This window comes from Zonotrichia leucophrys, chromosome 1, assembly GCF_028769735.1.
Source record: "Zonotrichia leucophrys gambelii isolate GWCS_2022_RI chromosome 1, RI_Zleu_2.0, whole genome shotgun sequence".
NCBI lineage: Eukaryota > Metazoa > Chordata > Aves > Passeriformes > Passerellidae > Zonotrichia > Zonotrichia leucophrys.
In genome coordinates, this window is record NC_088169.1 from 89,881,775 (window position 1) to 89,901,880 (window position 20,106).

Sequence of the window (20,106 nt, forward strand, 5' to 3'; positions counted from 1 at the left end):
CCGGTACCTGGCCCCGGAGCGGCCGCGCTCCGCTCCCGTCTCCAGGCAACGGCGGCGGCGGCGCGGCGCCCCGGGAGCGGAGCCAGCGGGCGGGTCGGCGGCGCTACCGGGCCAATTGCAGGGGCTGGTGATTGTTTTACTTTGGGTTGTTCGGGTTTTTTCTTTAAAGTAACCTCTGCTTTGGCCACGGTTGCGGTCCTTTCAGCACTCAGCGGGAAAATTAAATTAGCGACAGATCTAGAGGAGACAGTCTTGAGCTGCGCCAGAGAAGGTTTAGGTTGGACATTAGGAAGAATTTCTTCACAAAACGGATGATCAGATATTGGAAGGGGCTGCCCAGAGAGGCGATGGGGTCACTGTCCCCAGAAGTGTTTAAGGAAAGACTGGACGAAGCACTCAGTGCTTCTAGTTGACCTTGCGGTGTTTGGTCACAGGCTGGACAGGAGGATCTCGGAGGTGTTTTCCAACTTTTCCAACCGAACCGATTCTGTGATTCCGTCCCCAGACGTTCTTCCCGCCCGCAGTCTTTAGCATGTGCTCCCGTGCGCCCTTCGCTTGGGGCGCGCTGCCCCGGGCGGCGCAGCTCGGCTAACTTCACATACACCTGTGTATTCAGGATATATATATATATATATATATATATATATATACACACACCTTAGTTTTTATGCAATAAATGCATGTTTTGGAATACATATTTTTCAATGTATATGTATATGTATATGTATATGTATATGTATATGTATATGTATATGTATATGTATATGTATATTCAAAGCAGTTCTTGAAACTGCCGGCTGGTATTTTGTCTGGCGTTCCGGCGGAGGGTGCAGGTACAGAGGGAGGGGACTGCAGCCGGCGGCAGCGCCCGGCCCAGGGACAGGTGCCACGGAAGGGGAGGGACAGTGGGTGCGACGTCCCCGGGCGGAGGAGGAGGAGGGGGAGGAGGACGAGAGCGCGCCATGGCCCCGCGCGGGCGCTGCCGGTGGGCGCTGCTGCTGGCCTGGCTGCCGGCCGGTGAGTGCGGCCCGGGGCTCACGGCCCCCTCCGGAACCACGGCCCGCCCTGCTCCGGGACACCCCCGCAGCGCAGGGGCCGGGACTCGGGAGGCGCCCTCGGGTTTCGCCCGGGGTTAAGGTGGCGCGGGGTCGGGGGAGCGGCGGCGGCCCCGCGGTGAGGGGAAGGGGCGGCCCGGTCCGGCCTGACGCTGTCCCCCCGCGGTGCCGTTTCCCGCCCGCGGGGCTCTGCCGAGCTCGGCGCGAAGCAGTGCGGAGACAAGTTTCGCTCCCCAAAGGTGCGGCTGACCTCTCCTAGGAGGAAGTGGCCTCCTGCTTCCTGGCAGCCTCCGGTATCGGTCGCGTGCGGCCAGCTCGGCTGGGGCCTGGGCGCTGGGCTCGGACACGGGGGGATCCTCTTTGGCCTCTCGCAAACGCCCAGCCGAGCTTTTGCTGCTGGCTCAGGAGCCTCGATCTCTTGGGGATTTCTGGGGTAGCTGAAGTGCTGCTGCACCTGCTGGGCACCTGCAGGAGCTCCCCTCGCTGCCCACGGGCAGCCTTCAGCCACCAGTGTTCACGCTGCCAAGCTTTGCGGGTTGCCTGATGGCTTCTGACTTACCCTTGGAAATAAAGCAGCCATTTGGCTTCTTGGATGCCTGGGCCTTGGCTGATGATATGGCTTTAAACTTATTTTTTTCACGGAGAGCCACTGAAGGAAGCAAAAAAGTATGGAGGGTATGCTTGTTTGTTGTCTTGCTTGACAGCTGTATTCCTGGGAGATGCTCTAGCCAAAGCTTGGCTACGCTGGCTCCAGAGCTTCGTGTCTTCATTGCAAAGCCATAGATGTAGCCAAAACTTACTAGATTGGTGGTGTCCATATTTATTCTTTCTAACTAGGATAAGAAAGATAGTGTCCTGCAGTGGAGTAATGCAGTCCACATTTAGGACCCAGCCTTAATTTCACAACCTTTTAGTTTTCTTAGAGGAGGTTAATGAGAAACATTGAACATGCGGCAACATCTGGAGAGGAACAGTAGATTTTCAGTCTCTTTAGAAAATACGGAAGTAACCCTTCAACTCTGGCTGCTTTGCAGAACAGAGGTAATGAGAAAGCATCCCTTCCATAAAGATATGTGGGTTTTGTTAGTAAAAAGCACACAGTGGTTTTGAATGTTTTATTCTTACCGGAGAGATACTGTTGTAGAAAATCCATGGAAAGCTCTGTTCCCATAAGCCTTGACAAGTCAGAATTCATATGGGTTTCGTTTAATTGACACTCAAATCACGGTTTTACCAATCTTGAGAGTTTGAATTGGTTTCTTGTGATTTTCTTCATTACGACCCCAGAGTCAGCTGTTTCACTGTGAAAGCTGAAACAAGATGAGCAGAACTACAGTGCTTTTGAATAAGAGCAACTGTAACTACCTGTCAGCAGTCTGGACCTTGCAGTGCTACAGCATTGTAAAAATTTGGTTTATCAAAGGTTTGTACATCTGCTGCTCTGTGTTTAAGTGCATGTGTGTATATCTTATTTTTCAGAAAAGCCTTGGATTCAGGGGTTTCCCGGGCTTTGCCTGTGTTTGTGTGGTATTCTTAAGGCAAATGAGTTTGCTCTGCTTGTGCTTTCAGTTGGCTGACAAGGAGTCTCATTTCAAACCAGAAACTGAGCCAGTGCTGCATTGACAATACCCTACTGCAGAATGACTTACTGAGGCAGCATGCACCTCTGCAGCATCTTTTCCACAGTGTGGAAACTGTGTGAGCTCATATTTGCCTGGAATGTAGAGTGGAGGTGGCAGCCTAAAAGGACACTGAAAGATGCTTGACAAAGACTGATGTTTGCAGTTGTGTTCCAGATGTTACTACACAGCAGTAGCAACTTGTTCTCTTGCTCTCATCCTGAAAACATGGACTAGAGGGAAAATCTTTGAATATATGATAAAAATCAAATGTTGGTTCATGGAGACCTGTACAGTTGGTACCTTCAAGCATCTCACTTTCCTTCCTGCTTTTTCTTGCTGTCATGCTCCACAATTAAGAAGCAACTAGTACAGCACTGCTGTCCCTGCCTGGTTCTCTGGCATGTATTCCAAACAGGGCATCCCACACTTGCCCTGCACTGTTTGTATTCCCTTATCAAAGGCAACTGGTGATAACTTTGCTATTGTTAATGACAAGCACAACTTACTGTACTATCAAAGTTTAAATAAGATAGAGATGTTTCTGGAGTATAGCTGAACTGCAGCATAACTTATGAGAAACTTTGCAAATCCTCCTTGAGTATGTTCAGCTGCTTGGATGGAAAGTGCTGTGGAGGTTGTTGGAATGAATACGTAACAAATACATAATGATAGCTTTATTTAAAAGGAAAAAAAGGGAGTAATTGATGTGTACTGTTCTGAAGTGGCAATAAACAATTAACTGCAGTGCTACAGCCTGAAAGTTGTATTGTCTTAATCCTGGTCACCACTAGAAAACATTTGATGAGTGTCTGAGCAAGACCTTGATAAAATTCATTTGGTGTTTATACAAACATAAGGCACTGCAGGACTTTTCTGATTAGGATTAAAAGCCAAGGAGGTCCCGTCCCATGTGCTTCTGGGACAGTTTTCCCTATGTAGAAGGAGAACACAGAGTGATGTGCTGCACAATGGCTATCATGCTTTGGAGAAAATAATTCAGTGTGTAAAGAGGGCCAATGAAGCTTTCTTCTGTCAGGGGAAGATGGGGCTCCTGGATGACTTCACCAGAGGCACTGGGAGGTTGGTAGGTGCAGGTCCTGCATGGGGCCAAAGGAGAGGTACTTGGCTCATTGCTCTGGTGCAGATGCTGTGATGGGAGGCCTGAGGAGTCTGAGAGCTGACAGCCTCCTGTGTTCTTGTTTGCAGGGTGCCTCTCACTCCTGGTGACAGTGCAGGATGTCGAGCGTTACACCACCTTATTTGCCACTGTCATCCTCAAGTGTGACTACACCACCTCGGCACAGCTGCAAGATGTGGTGGTGACCTGGCGCTTCAAATCCTTCTGCAAGGACCCCATCTTTGACTACTACTCAGCCTGTAAGTGTGAGGCTCATCTTCCAAGGAATCCCCCTTCAAGTGGGCAGAAAGTGGAAGGTAGACTCGCTGGGGTAGTACAGGTTTTTCACAGTGACCCCTTCCTATGCAAAAACCAGGTTGTGACATTTCCCTGCATTCCAAGGAAATGCAGGTCATGTCTGTGATTTCCTTTGAAATGTCAAGGCCTTATGAGATCACAGAAATCCCAACCAAAGCAGCTCTTTTGTCCTCCTTGTCATCAAGACAGAATATACAGGACAGTTCAGCTGTGGTTGACACAAGTCAGTCTTGGACGCCCTGTCTTATGCTTCAGCACGTTTGAATGCAAGGGCCCGCAACAGGTGGGCTTTAGGACTCCACGGTGGTTGGAGCTGCATACCTGTGACCAGATGTTACTGATTTTAGGAAATAGAAGAAACACATGCATTTTGAAGGGCTTGAAGACTTCTAAGTAATAGCATTTAGTAGTGGTGGGAGCACTTCATGTGCAGATGTTCTGGTGCAGGCAGCTTAATTCAGGGGGGTTTAATATGGTACACAAACTGTATCCCAGGATAACTACTTGGCCCAAAATGGTGATGATCCCTCTATGTTTAGTGTTGGTGTGGCCTCAGCTGGAGTATTGTACATGATTCTGGGTCCCAGGATTTAAGGATAATAAGGTACTTGAATGCATCCAGAGGAGGGGAACAAAGCTGATAAAATATCTGGAAGACACATCTTGTGAGGAGCAGCTAAGAACTTTGGGCTTGTCTAGTTCAGGAAAAAGGAGACTGAGGGGTGACCTCATTGCTCTCTACAGCTCCTTGAGAAGAGGAAGTGAACAGGGAGGTGCTGCTCTCCTCTCCCTGGTATCCAGTGACAGATGTGTGGGAATGGCTCAATACTGCATCAGTAGTATACTACTTTACATTTTAGTCAATCCTAAAGTGATCAGACAGTTGGACTAAATAACCTTTGTACATCCCTGCCAACTGAACTATTCTGCTCTGTTTTATTGTTTGTAAACCCTGCAGAATGTTTAGCTAGCCAGCCATAGCATAACCGTACACTTAGAACTGAGCTCACAGTGGATACTGTGCCCAAACTCTCCTTTATGCAGTCTGGATGGGTTGGGTAGGCATGTTTCCAAGTGCTCTACAGCCTAGTTCCCAGGCAGGTGGGTCCCTGGCTCAGCTGGTTCCAGAAGAATGTGGGTGCTTTAGGCCCAGGCTCAAGCTAATAGTCCCCAAAAGGGGTTCATACTCCATTTAGGTATAGCAGTGAAAGAGCCTTTGACAAGCTTTACCCTCATCTCTCTTCACTGTGGGCTCTTTACAGAAAATGCTGACTGAATCAGCTGTTTCCCCAAATCTCAGATCCTAAATACTTGGAAATTCAATGTTGGTTTACAATGTGAGTCTGTCAGAAGAGTATTGTATAGAAATTGGCTCTAGCTCTCCATTAATTCTCTTGTGTATCTTTACATTTAATCCTTAGCTGGAATCAGGTGATGGATTGTTTTCTGTCTTCATGAGCTCCACAACATGTAATGGGATACAGGAGGTAAAGGGAGACAATCCATAGAGCAGTTCATGTATGTGTGGAGATTTTGCTTGGTAAATAAACACCATTTTGTTTTAGTTCTAGTATTCCTGGGTGTTTTATTACTTTTTCTTTTCAGCTTCATACTGGGAGCTGCATTCCAGGCTACTGCCATTAGCTTTTTTCTACTGTTGTTCTTTCAGTTGTGAGTACAGGAGGCATCTCCTCTGCAGCTCCTGCATTCTCAAAATCTCTGCCATTCCTGTGGCTCTACCTCTGTTTGTTTTTGAGTACTCCAAAGCAACTTTCTGGTTTGAAGCCATGGTTTGTTTTGCTAAACTAAAGCAATTGCACACAATGTACTCAAGAATTTCTCTACTGCTCACAAGAGGATATAAATTGCCCTTTTGAAATAACTTTTGCCATCTCTGATGATGTGTGTTTGTAGCATACCAGGCTGGTTTAGCCCTTGGCCAGGACCCCTCAAACGACTGCAATGACAGCCAGCGGAAGGTGCGCATTGTCATCCAGAAGTATGGGCAGAAGGACCCTGTGCTGGGCACCGACTACCAGCAGCGAAAGATCACCATTCAGAACCGTGAGTGACCTCCCAGACAGGCAGTGAACTCAGGGATTACCCACTATCTGGGTCTGCTAAGTGAAGAGAAGCATATACATGGCTAATGTAATCTGTAGCTTATATACTGCACATGGTAATGGAATAAGAGCAGGGAAGGGCCCTGTCCCCAGCTGGCCTGAGGGTGTTTGGAGGCACTACAACCTAAGGCTGAGATGAGGGTGCCAGAGCATTTTGCTGAAGAGCACAACAGCTGAGGAGCTCAGAGGCTAGAAAACAGTTCATTCTTCCAAGTACTGCATAATTGTCCAGGTGTGTTAAATGCTCCCTGCTGTCTAGATATTGCTCCACCAGAAGAGTCATTGGGATTGCTGACCTAAGAGGGACAGTGATCTATGTTCCAAGACAAGTAGGGTTGGCTTCCAGCAACACAGAAAACATGGACTGGCAGTGAATGCTGTTTGTAGGAGTTCTCAGTGGACTGAAATGAGATAGTTTGAAGGTGATGGCTATGCTTGGGAAGAGGGGAGATGCAGTACTCTCTGTCTCCAGCAGGCAGAGGGCTCTTTTTAGGAGGAGCCTGAAAGTAGTGTCTGTCAGTCACAAAGAACCCACTGACCTCTTGGTCCGTCTCCCACAGGAGCAGACCTTGTCATCAGCGAGGTCATGTGGTGGGACCATGGCATGTACTACTGCAGCGTGGAAGCACAAGGAGATACCTCAGGTGATGCGGACAAAGAAGTTAAGCTGATTGTTCTCCGTAAGTGCCTGTGCTTTGTTACCAAGATATCTCCTCCTGTTCTCCTCCACCCCAAGACATCTCCAGCAGTGGAGAGGTGCTCAGTAAGCTACCATGGCCAGATGCATCAGGATCAATCCTTTTTCTCTCTTTTTTTCCCCCCAGACTGGCTCACAGTACTCCTCATCGTTCTCGGTGGTCTCCTCCTCCTTCTGCTGATCGGTATCTGCTGGTGCCAGTGCTGCCCCCAGTATTGCTGCTGCCACATCCAGTGTGGCTGCTGTCCAACACGGTGCTGCTGTAATCAGAAAGGTGAGGTTCAAGCAAATGTGCATCCATTTATAGCTTCTGTCAAGACAAAAGCTTGGCTGGGGGCTTGCTGAGCTCCACTTCCTTTATTTTGTTTAGCATCCATATAAACTGAGACATTTCTTTGGCCAGTGTGACCTCCAAGACCGGCTAATCTGAAATTCAAGGAGGGGATCTCAGATAGATGGCATCTATCTTGCTCCTCTGTGTCCAACTATCAGAAGTTTCTCCCCGCTCACACCTTGCTACCAGCTTCTCTCACCATCCAGAGCACAATCAGTTCCTTTGCCTAAGTAGTTCAGGACTTTCTTTCCTGTCTTGTGGTTCATATGCCTGTGCATGTGAGAAAGGCAAGAAAATACCTTGGTACTAGTCTCCAATCTAGTCTTTCTTTCAAGTATGTTGCTCTGAAAAAAATTACATAAAAATTGGAAATTTCTTATCTGTTTTCTTCAGAGCTGTTCCTTCTACTAGGAAAAGGTATGGTTTGGTTTACTTTGGAGAAGGAAGTGAGAAGAAGGTGGAGAAAGATGGTTTCTCTTGCTGGTCAGCCTTGCAAGTGCATTCTGAAGTTTTGAGGGTCAAAAGAAATTTTGTTGTCTTTGCTTTTATCAGTAATAAAGTTTCTGCAGCTAGACTCCCTTCTTTTAGTAAGGCTACAGATTGAATTTTGGCTGTTGATTTCATATAATCTCTGCATTCCTGTAACTGAAACTTGGTTTGCAACTAGTAGACTAGTCTCCCTGAAGCTTATACAGTCTGACAGTAACAAAATGCAACAAATGTTTATTTATCATTGAAATCCCCAGGTTCTTTCCCAGATGCTACAAGGAGAGGATTTATGAACAAGGATCTCTGATTCATATTTACCTTTACCCTCAAAACAGCTATTTTAGCTTGGGTGTTAGTAAGCTGTGAGAGTTTTAGATTTAAGCTTAATTTGCTTAGCCTTTGCAAAGAGTGAGCAGAACATCCCTTCTGTTGCTAAAACTGAAACTAAACATTGGAGGCCTTACACGTTGTCATGTAAATTGTGTAGTGTTGAGAAGGCAATGGAAATCTGGCAGAAAAATCAATTTCTGTGAAGGGGGAGAGAGGTGATGGAGATGAGAGACACACATCTCCAGAATTCCTAGTTCTCAGCAAAAAAGAGATCCAGAGTTTGCATGAGCTCTTTTCTGTTTTTCTGTGCTGCAGATTATAGCTCACTCCAGACTGCTGCTGTTATTTCCTCCTGTTAAAGAGGAGGAATTCTTGCAGGGTTTTCTAAACTTCTCCATGTTCATGAGAGAAGGTACAGAGATGTCCAGCCTCCTTGACTGGATGCTGGATTCTGTGTCTGTGAGTTCCATCCAAGCTGCCTGCCGTCTGAATCCACTTGGCAAAAGATCCTTGTGCCTGCTCCTCTCTGCTAATACTGCTAAACTGCTTCTCTTTCCTTCTTCCTGCCTCTTACTTACTTTTTTGCACTCCAAGAAATGAACTGGAGGCCTTAAAAAACCACAAGAAGATAGATTCAGGGGACATCTTAAAAACAGGCTGAGGAATGACATTCCACACAGCTGAAGAGAAGGCAGAAATCCTCACGTGTGTAGGATCACAGGGTGAGTATGGGTGCTTCCTTCCCCGCCGTTGGCCACTAGAGGACAGCGTGGATCTGCTGAACAGTCACAGGTGCCAGTGAGACAGGCACAGGATAATCCTGGGGGCTGTGAATCACGCCATTAACGAGCATGGGTTTGAAGTGAGCGATAAAAGGAGTGCATTGTTTGAGTAATTCAGGATTGATGTACAGAAGTATTAGAAATGCCCAGGAGCAAGCCAATTACATTCCCTGTGGAAAGCTCTGAGAAAAGCCCATCAGAGTAAATATACCTACGACCTCCTTCTGTTCCTATTTGTTCCTTTTCTGCTGTGGACTTCTTCCATTAATGAATCAGGGGGAAATAGGATATACTTGCACCTGGGTATCACTAAGTTGCAAAATATTTTATTTTTATACTTGGTCCAGCAGCTGTTGAAGTCTGTCAAAGATGGAGAACAGATTTTTCCAACAGAGTAAATGGAGGGAGCAACACAACTTTCTGGCAAAGCAGGGTAGGAGTTTTGGAATTAGGGTGAATCTGATCTTCCTCAGATAAATACGTTCACTTCAAAAAGATCTGTGACTTCTGTTTTGAAAATGGGAAATCAGAGTATATATTGGATTCAAATTGGAAGGCAAAGTATCTGGGGAAGGAAAAGGGCTGATGGTAGTGAAGGAAGACCAGGACTAATTCTGGATTTGTTCAGCTGTAGGGAGAAATCAGGAAATGACAGGGAGAGGATGACTTTGGTCCTAGTGACAGCCTTCCTACCTTAAGAGGGAGAATGCTAAGCAGGTGTGCCCACAGGTGCTGGGTCTCTTACTCCTCAGGCAAAGACCAAGGTCAAAACCCCAGGACACACACTCAGCAGGCTCTAGGGCATTAGAAGAATAGGAGAGGGAGAGATAAGGCCTTCCCCTTCTGTTTATCCCACTTCTTTGTATTCTTTCTCTCACCCTCTAAATTTGAAATGTAAACTGGAAGGATATCCCTTGGAACAAAAAAAAAAAAAAGAATCAACTTTGACATAATGTTCTTGGAAGCTCCTACCTCAGACCACACAACTTTGAGGATACCAGATTATTAGGATTAAAACTCCTGAACCTTCCAGCTTTGTACTTCCCTCTGGTTGAAGCCAGACTGGGGAGAGTGAGGGAGTTTGCAGTGGAGAATTAAGTGGAGCTGGAAAAACTGTGGAGAAAAGGAAGGATGTGTTGAGGGGCATGGTCAGTCCTTTTGCTGCAAGTGGTGCTCTGGATAAATCCAGTTAAACAGCTGAAGGAGGACATGTTTAATAACTGGAGTGCTACCTAAAGTGGAGGGCTCAGTCCCAAAGATTGTGCAGTCTAAATGCTGCCTACTGCAGTGAACCCAGGGGATAGAATTAATTGGAGCTTAGCTGTAGCCTGGTTTCTTAAAGAAGTACATCTTATGCAGTCAACCTGTCTGTCTATCCCTAGTCTCTTTCCCTCCAATAGCTTTTAATTTCATCAGCCAGCCTCAGCCAGATTGATCAGAGGGGTAAAAGTCTGAAAGGCAATTATGTTCCTATCTGTTTCTTGACCTGTAATGTTTTGCTCATGCCTGACCAGACAAGAGGCTGCAGTAAAAAGTCTGTCACTTCTGAAACTCCAGGAATATCATAAAAGAGAATTTTTTTAAGGCACTGTTGCTGAAAAGCTACAGGCAGTAATAACAGACAAACCAGGCTTTGTAAGATCAGGGACTTGCAGAATTTACTTGCTTGTAAACTTAAGTTTGGATTGATTGTGGTAAAAGAAATAAGTTTCTGTAAGATGTTTTTAGGTATTCCCCCAAGAGAAGCAGCAATGAGCTATGTTCTGAAGGCAAGTGAGCAGTTTATTAGTTACTTGTCTGTGTTGAGGAGGTGAGATAGAAATTATGAAAAAAGGGAAGTGAAATGGGAATCTAACCCCACAAATAGATGTCTGGAGTTAGCAGGGGTGGAAACTGTGAAAGAGAGAAATTTCCACTGTTTGCTCTTTTGGCACCATGGACATTGCTATTCAGAGCAGGAAATTTAGTTTGTTCACCCCTTTAACCATACTGTCTCAGAGGATTTAATTTTAGTAGTCATTCTGAGGTAAATTACGGAGTGACAAGAAGAGTGGTCAAAAGACTAGAAAGGGAAAGCTGGACAGTGCACCTCTGAGTGCCCTCTGTGAAACACAGAGAAAATGATGAAGTGTAGAGTGGAAAATATGATCTGGACACGACTCACATAATGGTGGCAAGGAAAGGTCTCACTTAGTGGGAAATCAAAGCCAAAACTTGGAAAGGGGAAAAAAAGGGGGAAAGGACCAGTGATGAGCTGAAAGAATTTCGAGAGAAAGAAAACTGTTGCATGTCTTGATTTAAGAAACATTGTTTCCCACCTTTCTGCAGCTCTACTCTGTAATGACAAGGCAAGTAGAAGTTTTAACTTACTATCTGCTGCATACTTAGTGTTATTTGTTTCCCAGTTGCTAGGACTGGAATCAGAATGTTGGGCAGTAAAGCTTTTCTTCTATTTTAGGTACTTTTTTGAAGATGTACAACTTTGTATTGGAATTCCCTGTGCTCTGTTTTACCTTCATCATGGGGCGGAGAGAGATTTTAATTTTGTGAACTTCCTCTATCCAAAGGCTACAGCCTTTGAAGCAAAGTGGTGTGTGATCTGCAAGCTGTGCCCTGTGGAGAGGTGCTGTAAGCTTTCTTTTTCTTTTGCAGTGCTGGAACGGCACCAGTTCATGAAGCGGGCTCAGGCACTTGCACCTTGGTTATCACACAACATGTTCTACGGAGCTGGTGACAGGAACTCAAAACTTTCCTCTTACCAGCTGAACCCCCTGCTGCAACAAGGTGAGACCATGGGCATCATTTCAGAGGGAAATCAGGGTGAGAAACAAGTAACTTCTTTGGGAAGTTTGGCATTGAGGCTTTAGCCTCTCTACAAGAAAAGAGAGAAAGGTGTACCTAGCATGGCTGCATGTCCTAGAATGACAGCTCTGCCACATCTGCAGTGCACCATAAACTTGTCTGGGTACATAAAACCAGCCTGTTATCTTAAGTGTCTTGCTGGGCTCAGTGCTGGGTGGATCAGTTTAACACTAACTAAGGTGTATCTGTGCTACACCCCAGTGACTGCAGGGTAAATATACCCAGCTTATCTTGCTTTGTGTGGCAGAGGAGGGTACTGTCTCTTTGTTCTGCTGTGCTGGTCACGGTCAACTCCTTATAGCCAAAACTGACAGGACAAGTGAGGTGCAATTTGTTTGAGTTCTTATCAAATGTCTAGTCTTCAAATGATTAAGGGCAAACTGCCTTCTGTGCAACAGATCTAGCCTGCATGCAGCAAAAAATGAAGGACTCTTTAATGAACCAGGAAGAATTTTCTTCTCCATTTGTTGCTTATATCTGTACGTATGTGTGCATACATATAAACATTTTACTTATTTTTGCAGTATTTCTCCCAAATCAATGAAATGCAAAAGGAAATACTATGGTCTTTCTCTGATTATTTGTAAATAAAATATGGTTTCTGTAGCCTGTAGGAAAAAAGTGTTCCTCTAAACACACAGACTATATTTCCAGGTATGCTGGACTTCTTACCTGTGTACTGCCTAAAACATGTTAGGTCATGCTGCAGTTTATTAGTTACTACTCTTTGCACCATGCCTCATGTGGTCTGGATGTGCTGGTTGTGGTGCCTGAGACTTGTGCAGTTCTTGCAGTGAGGTGGAGCGTGAGAAGAGAAGCAAATCAGCCAGGATCATGAGTGCAGACGGGCCTTCTCTTCAGTGTTTCCTGTTGACTTGCTGTGTTCTCCTGTCTTTTTATCCTTAGATGTATCTCTGCAGAATAGTCTTCCACTGGTGCAGCCACAAGCCCAGCTTTCCCATAACAACGGTGTTTTGGACTATCTGGAGTCCGAAATCCAGAACCTGAACATGTCCCAGCTGCGGCCGCCCTCCCACCAGCGGCAGGCTGTGCAGCCCAGTCTGCTGTCCTCGCTGGGCTCCGACATCGTGCCGCCTCCTCTTGCCGACCACATCTCCTCCATCCATGGGAGCAGCAGCTCCTCACGGCCACAAAGAGCTGCCCGCACCCCCAGGCCCTGGGACTCTGCTGCAGAGGACAGAAGGGAAAACCGGAGGTGGCCCTTGCCTTCCAGTGGGGATTCTCATTCCAGCTACAGTCAGGAGCCCTGGGACAGGCAGCGAGAGGATCATCCTCAGAGGCAGAGGACAGGTGGCTACAGTGGCAGGCCCCAGCACTCCAGATGGGATGTGTCACCCCCACGCCAAGCCGAGAGGGGCAAGGGCAGCAGCAGTTTCTATCCAGAGGAGACCAAGGAGCGCTCGGGCCACCATCGTGGTGGGAGGCAGGAGCCCGGGGCAAGGCGAGAGTACGAGCACCATGCTGGGAGGAGCAATTACTCTGGCCAGAGGCGGCACAGCTACTCCCCGCCCTCGTCTCGCAGGGGCTCGTGGAGCTCCTCAGAAGAGCAAGTCCGGGTGCCGGTGTCAAACCGCCGGCGGAGGAACCGCAGGTCCCGGGAGTGGCCAGAAGAGAAACCGCCCAGTTACCGCTCCCTAGAAATCATCCCAGCTCAGGACAAGAAGCACAAAGGCAGCGCAGGGACCCGCTCGGTGAGTCAGCTGCCTTTGTGCTTTCCCATCTGAGGGAAAAAGTGGAGTTTAGGGAGTGAGAGGGAATGTTTTCTGCTTTCTGTGGCCTGTTGTCTTTCAAACAGAGGCCAAGGAGCAAGGAGCTCTGCACAGCATGGTTATGATGAGGCTGCTGAGTACCCAGGCTGCTGAGGCTGCCTTTTGTCAGGCACTGCCTGCATGTAGTGCGTTTAGGGGCAAAGGAAAAAGTCAAATCCCTGGAAGTGTTCCATGCCAAGCTGGATGGGGCCCTGAGCAACCTGGCCTGGTGGAAGGAGTCCCTGCCCAGGGTGGGGGAATTGGAACTTGGTGATCTTTAAGGTCCCTTCCAACCCAAGCCATGCTACGATTCTGTGATTCTGAAATAAATTAAGTCCCCTACAGGGTGACATGTTATATTCCTGTCCCCATCCAGAGGCTTTTGGGATCCTGTGTATATATTGGTGTTAAAGTAGCTGTTTTGGTACTGACTGGGGAGAAAGCACTTCCAGACTAGGCAGCAGCATCCATCCCTCTGTAACCATCTCTGGTGCTGGTTTACTTCTGATTTCTTTTAAAATGTGCATGATATTTTTAATATGGCACATATGGGAAAACATCTATAAAGGGACATGAAATAAGCTTTAAGGTCATGGGTGGCATGGATGTGTCATTCTATAGTCGAGGTGGAGGGGATGGCTCCTTTGTTTGGACTCCTGAGAATTGAACATACCTTTTGTGGGCAGTCAACAGCTACTGTTCACAGCTCTTCTTGTCAGTTTGCACTGGGATTATACTTCAGGTAGCAACCTAAGTGTGAAAAGCTTTATATCCAATTGCTAATCTCCAAATTAGACAGTGTATTCCTCCTGAAAAAAATGAAGATTCTTTTAAATCAAAAAATGTTGAGTGTCCCTTATCACACATATGCAGAATTTTACCAAATGAGAGTATTTTGAGGGGCAGTATGTTGCACATTGCCATTTTCCTTTCTGTGTTGTGGAGGGAAGAGCAATTCTAGTTCCAGCTGGAAGGTGTATATGTATAAATGGTTTTTGTTATGGTGCTCAGAGCAGGTAGGAAGACATAGGATTTTCTTTCATCATTCCTTGTTCCTGAATCTTTTATTTTCTCTTGCAGGACAGAGGAAGTTCCCACAGTGGAAGAAGCATAGTCATTTAATGTCAGTACTGGAAGAACTAAGATTCCCACTGGACTCCTCCTAGTTTTTACTATATAGGTTGGCATGGCTGCTTTTGATTGAGCAAATAAACAGCAATAAAAGGTTGGGCCAACGAACCCAATGGTTGGGTTCGTTGAAAACATTGTAGTAGAAACAGCAGACTTTTAAAGTAAACAGTGTATTCCAGTCTTTAAAGAGAGATACCAGTCCTCCTGATTAAGTGCAGTGGCACTGCAATGAGCCCAATCTGTAGAATGCTGGTGCAGGTTCCAATGTTCATGGAGTTGTAAAGTCACAAGACAATAGAATGATTTAGATTGAAAAGGCCTCTGGAGGTCATCTGATCCAGTCCCCTGGGAGCTTTGTGGGGGGAGGCACAGCATCTTTCTAAGGCCCTTTGTTGTGCTTCAGAATGTGTAATGTTTGTTGCTTCTGCCTGGCTGCTCAGCATAGCTGGGACAGTGCCTTCCTTTTGTCCCCACTAAGCCTCTCTCCCAAACAGGAGGATCATGGTATCATAAGGTCTCTGGCATGTCTGCAAATTGTCAGATATCTGCTCTTTACTGACTGAGAGAACCTGTTCTACTTTGAGCCTAGACCTTGTGCCTTAAAAGATACTTGTTCTGTCTTTTCATCCAGACTTGAATTTATTTGTAAACTTAAAGGGCTAACTTTACAAAGAATTGTTCTTCCCTACAGGGACTGAGCAAAGTATGACTACTCTCCTTTACACCATGGACCACAATTTCCTTTACCTCAAGGAAGCATGGTTTTGGTGAATATATCTTGCCTAAGCCATGTACTCTTTTCCATACATTTTATATTCTCCCTTTCCTCTCTGTGCCATGTATCATATACATGGGGTGGGATAAAGGACTCTGAAGAAGTCTTATATCACCGTTGTTACTACTGTCCTTGGTCTTTACCCTGACACACCAACCCTGCATGGGCAGTGCATCTGATCCGGAGCTGCACTGTAGCGTTTCCTCAGTTCTCACCCTGACACTAGAGTACAGAATTGAGACCAGTTGTGAAGGAAACCTTGTCATTTCTCCTTGATGAGATTAATCCATTGTTTTAATTTAAAATGTGCTAAGAAACAGAAGCTCTGTGGATGCTGGCTGCTTCCAGGAGAAACTGTCTTGCCAGAGGCACTTCTTGGATTTAAGAGACTCCAGTTTGGCAAGGAGCTTTTGAAGAATCTTGTGAATTATTTTGTAACCCAGGGGCACTGGAGATTGGCCAGTACCAGTGACTGTCTTGCCTAGCTTATTTCCCAGCCAGTGCCACATGGGACCCTGCTACTGTTTGTTCTTTAATGTCCTAATTGCTGGTGTGCTTATGCTTTTCCCTGGAAAACTTGGAGAGACTTTCACTTTGTCCACCTCCTTTTTTTTCTCTTCTTTGGACAATGATGGGAAACATCACACTTTGAACAAATGGTCCTAAATGGATATCCAGTGCAGTTGCTGGTCGACCAGGGCTACTCCAGGGTGCTCATCTTCCTACAGTTTCTTGGCTGAACATGCTTATTTGTAATTCCTGCCTATGGAGATAAAGCAGAAGGATGAAGGAGCTTCTCTGGTTGACTTTGTCTCAGCACTGAAGGCCTTTTTGAAGATAGAGGGTCTCTTTGCCCACAGCTGATGACTATCGCAATTTTTTTTAAAAAGAGCTAAAAGAGTAGCTCCAATGTTTGAATTCAAGAAAGGAGGGCTGTAATTAGCATAGTACTTGTCTGCATTAGGTCCAGACTGAACAATGTGAATTGACCCATGAGCCACATTTGAAATATAGGGAATTGTGTTTGCAGAACTTGCAAAGCTAGGATCACTCTTGAGTCTATCACTCATTGTCTGTGGATCATTTTTTTCTAATTTTATGACGTGCTTAGGATTTTATGAATTACCTTTTTGTATGATGGACTGGTCTTTTTATTAGTTAAGAGGCATTTATGATGAGTAAAATGACAGAATATTATATGGGGCTGCTTCTTCCAAAACTAGCAAGCAGTTTTGACATTAGCTTTACCCTCTGCTGACTTTTAGCAGATAGCAAGGGCCCTGCAGATTCTACCCTTGGAAGCTGAATTGGTTGCTTGGAATTTGGCTCTCTCCTTGTGCCTCCAGTAGGTTCATATATCATGCAGGAGAACTTTTTCCTGTCCTAGCCAAATGTCCAGGTTTCAGGAAAGGGCTGCCCCTTTCTGCATCAAAGAGTAGAGGCTATTTGAGACCTGTGGTGAGATCCCAAGATAGTTGCATGGTAGGAGTTCACTCCTTCACATTCAAATGTGTACAAGCCAATACATATCCAGCAAGTTTTCCCAAGAGCAGGAAGCTGCTTGCACTGCAAGGAAACCAAGGTGACTCTCTCTGTAACAGGAGCAGCTGCTGGAGTATGAGCACGCTAACAGCAGAGGTGGTGCTTTCGAATGCACATCTATGAAGGAGCCCTCCATCTTTATTTGTTCCTCTAGTCCCCATAATTGAGCTAGGGTGACTAATTGTGGATTGTGAACACAATTCACAAACTGTGAAATATGCGAGGTTTTATCTATATCATACTTGATTTCCTGTTCAGTCACTTTATTCATGTTTATAGAAACACTAAACAAAACTCTTCAGGCAAGATTGATTGTATCTCTGTGTTAATTTTGTAATTTCTTAAATTGTGACAGAAGTAGATTGGGTGATCCAGCAGGGAAGCAGAAATGATAGCAGGCTCACTGGTCTGCAGACCACTGTGGTTCATAAAACACCAGTTGGTGGGCTGTGAAATAACGACAAAGGAAATCTCTCTTTGCATGCTTTACAGCTTCAAGCAGACAGAAAAGTGGGAAGGAAATAGGCTCAGCTTTAGATGCTTATTTCTGATTTTAATTGGCTATAAATGAAACCCATTGTGGCAGCATCGCACAGTGCAATGTGGACCCTTTTGCTGTAAGCTCACAGGGTCTTTGACTTTTTGAGAGAGAGAGAGAACTGAGCAGCTCCAGTACAGCACACTGAAAGAAATAACAGTAGGAAATATTCTATCCTCGTTCTTTCTACATTGCAATTTATTCATGATTCATTTTTTAGCCATTCCAGAGAGCTGATGTTCATATGTCACCTCATTTGTGATGGAAAAAGTTGAATATTTCACCTATGGGAGTTATTGCTATTCTAAACTTTTGTTCTTCCATTCTTGTTGAAAGAACAAGGAATGTACCTTACCCCCAAATAATAAATCTTCTGTCTTAGATAAAGTGCCTTCATAGCCACCTGTTTTTGCCTAATTTAAAGTAATGTAATGAGTAAGTGACCATGCCACGCAGGGCCAGATAAGGTCACCCATGCTGCAGTCAGCTGCTTTCTACCTCAGACAAGAGAGGCACAAGAGAGATAAAGAATCATGTCATTTTTCTTTGATTAAGAAAATACTTGCAATATCTGGCTTTCTTGCTTATTTGCAGAGCACCCTGCCATTCTGGAATGCCATTCCAGGAATGGGGGGCAAGGGCTGCTTCTGTGCAATCATTGATATGATCTTGGCAACTGCCCATTTGGCACTAGAAAGCGCTGAAACACCCAGTTGCTATCTCTGGGATTGTATTCATGATAGCACTGCCTAAAGTTAGGCAGACTTCAGGGCCAGGGAACTTGCCTTGTATGATAACAGCCACAATGCAAAGCTCTGCAGCAGCATGAATCACCACACAGGCAGCTGAGTCCCTTCTGTTACTACCTCCTGCAGCACATCAGTTTAAAACACCCACTCAGAGCTTCCCATTTGTTGACCTGACATAAGAAATAAATAACACTTGAGGTTATATTAAATTAACCCCTCCAAGGAATGACTGCTCATTTCTGTTTCTGCTAAGTGTAATGCCTATGATGTGCCTTGTCCTGGTCTTTTGAATGTTATTCCAGCTGTAAAAGATTATAAATGTGTAGATTCTCTTCGATGACTGTAAAATGTATAATTGAAATATAAGAGAACTTTCAACCAGTTGCTCTAGTGTGTTCTTCCTAGGCCATAAATTGCTTTTTAGTGTTTGCACCAGAAGTGGAACTGAAAAGTGTCTGTTCTTATTTCTTGAGTTAACCTTTTTATACATCAGTAAGAATCTTCTGTTGTTAATTTTTTGGACAAAAATGCAAAATGGCTTGTTCGTATGTAGGATTTTTCCCCCCTTATTTTGGAGACTTTTTTTCTTTGTTTTTCTAAGAAAAAAGGTCATTTGGATAAATAACTAGAGAGTGGAAAAATGTGTGGAAACCACTAGCAGCCCTCTTCAATGATGTGACTCATTGTAGCTTGGCTGCCATATCTGTAAAATGAGAACACTTACTGTTTGGTTCTAATGCATTTTGAGCACTATGAGAGGAAAAGTCCTCTAGAAATCTTGTTTGGTTGATAAATGAAGGTACTTGTTGAGCTTTTCGCACTTCCCACATGTGAGAGTCACCTAAAATAAGTGGTCAACATAAGAATGGAAATCTGTTTGGTCTCATGCAGTAGGCTTAATTTGTGTCCTCCCATTCCCCCAGCTGATGCCCTTTGTAGTTGAGTGTTGCAGCCTTTCTGTCTCTTGCCCCTGTCTACATGTGCCAAACACAGGTGACAGGACCTTCTGGAGACCCAAGGGGCACTTGGAAAATGAGCTATGGGAAAACATTCCCTACAGCAGCAATACAGCCACTTTCTGACTGGGACTGGGGAACCTATGTTACCATAGAATCTTAAGAATGGAAGGGACCTTACAAGATCATCTGCCTTAGGCAAGGATACCTTCCACTAGACCATGTTGCTCAAAGCCCCATCCAGCCTGGCCTTGAGTGCTTCCAGTGTCCACAACTTCTCTGAACAACCTGTTCCAGTGTCTCACCACCCTCACAGTAAAGTCTTCCTTGCATCCAATCTAAATCTATTCACTTTCAATTTAAATGTTTCCCTTTCTCCTGTCAATACAAGCCTCGGTCAAGTCTTTGTGTTTCTAATAAGAACCCTTTAAGTATTGAAAAGCTGCAGTAAGGTCTCCCTGGAGCCTTCTCTCCAGGCTGAAGCCCCAGTTCTTTCAGCCTTTCCCCACGGGAGAGGTGTTCCAACCCCATGATAATTTTTTGTGCAACTCTGGATCCACTCTAACAGCTCTGTGTTTCTTGGGCTGGGGATCCTGTGGCTGGATGTTCTTCCTGGTAAGGTCACAGAATTCACAGAATTACTAGATTGGAAGAGACCTTAAAGATCATCAAGTCCAACCCATAGTTTTGACAGCTGTCTCAGGTGTATTCTCATCTAGTCAGCCTGTGCAGAGTTGGTCACGGGGAAAGAAGCGTGAGAGGGGTGCACACCTCTGTGCACCATTTGGTTAATGCATTTGCTGTAAATGGAGAGGAAACTGGTTGTAGCAGCTGCAAGTAAGTGCCAACAGAGCAGTGAGGTTAGAGCACAGGAAGAGTGGGAGCGAAATTTAGCCCAGCTGTAGCTGCTATTAATG

General features: G+C 45.5%; 1 protein-coding gene across 1 annotated transcript; it reads left to right on the forward strand.

Annotated features, from left to right (window-relative positions):
* The first annotated feature begins 936 nt into the window (after positions 1 to 936).
* ILDR1 (immunoglobulin like domain containing receptor 1) lies at positions 937 to 18,558 on the forward strand. Its single transcript, XM_064721878.1, has 8 exons — positions 937 to 1,017; positions 3,884 to 4,054; positions 6,027 to 6,176; positions 6,796 to 6,915; positions 7,060 to 7,206; positions 11,520 to 11,651; positions 12,636 to 13,441; positions 14,579 to 18,558. Exons 1-8 carry the CDS (start codon positions 963 to 965, stop codon positions 14,618 to 14,620), a joined length of 1,623 nt encoding a protein of 540 aa, XP_064577948.1. The 5' UTR covers positions 937 to 962; the 3' UTR covers positions 14,621 to 18,558.
* Positions 18,559 to 20,106: the final 1,548 nt, after the last annotated feature.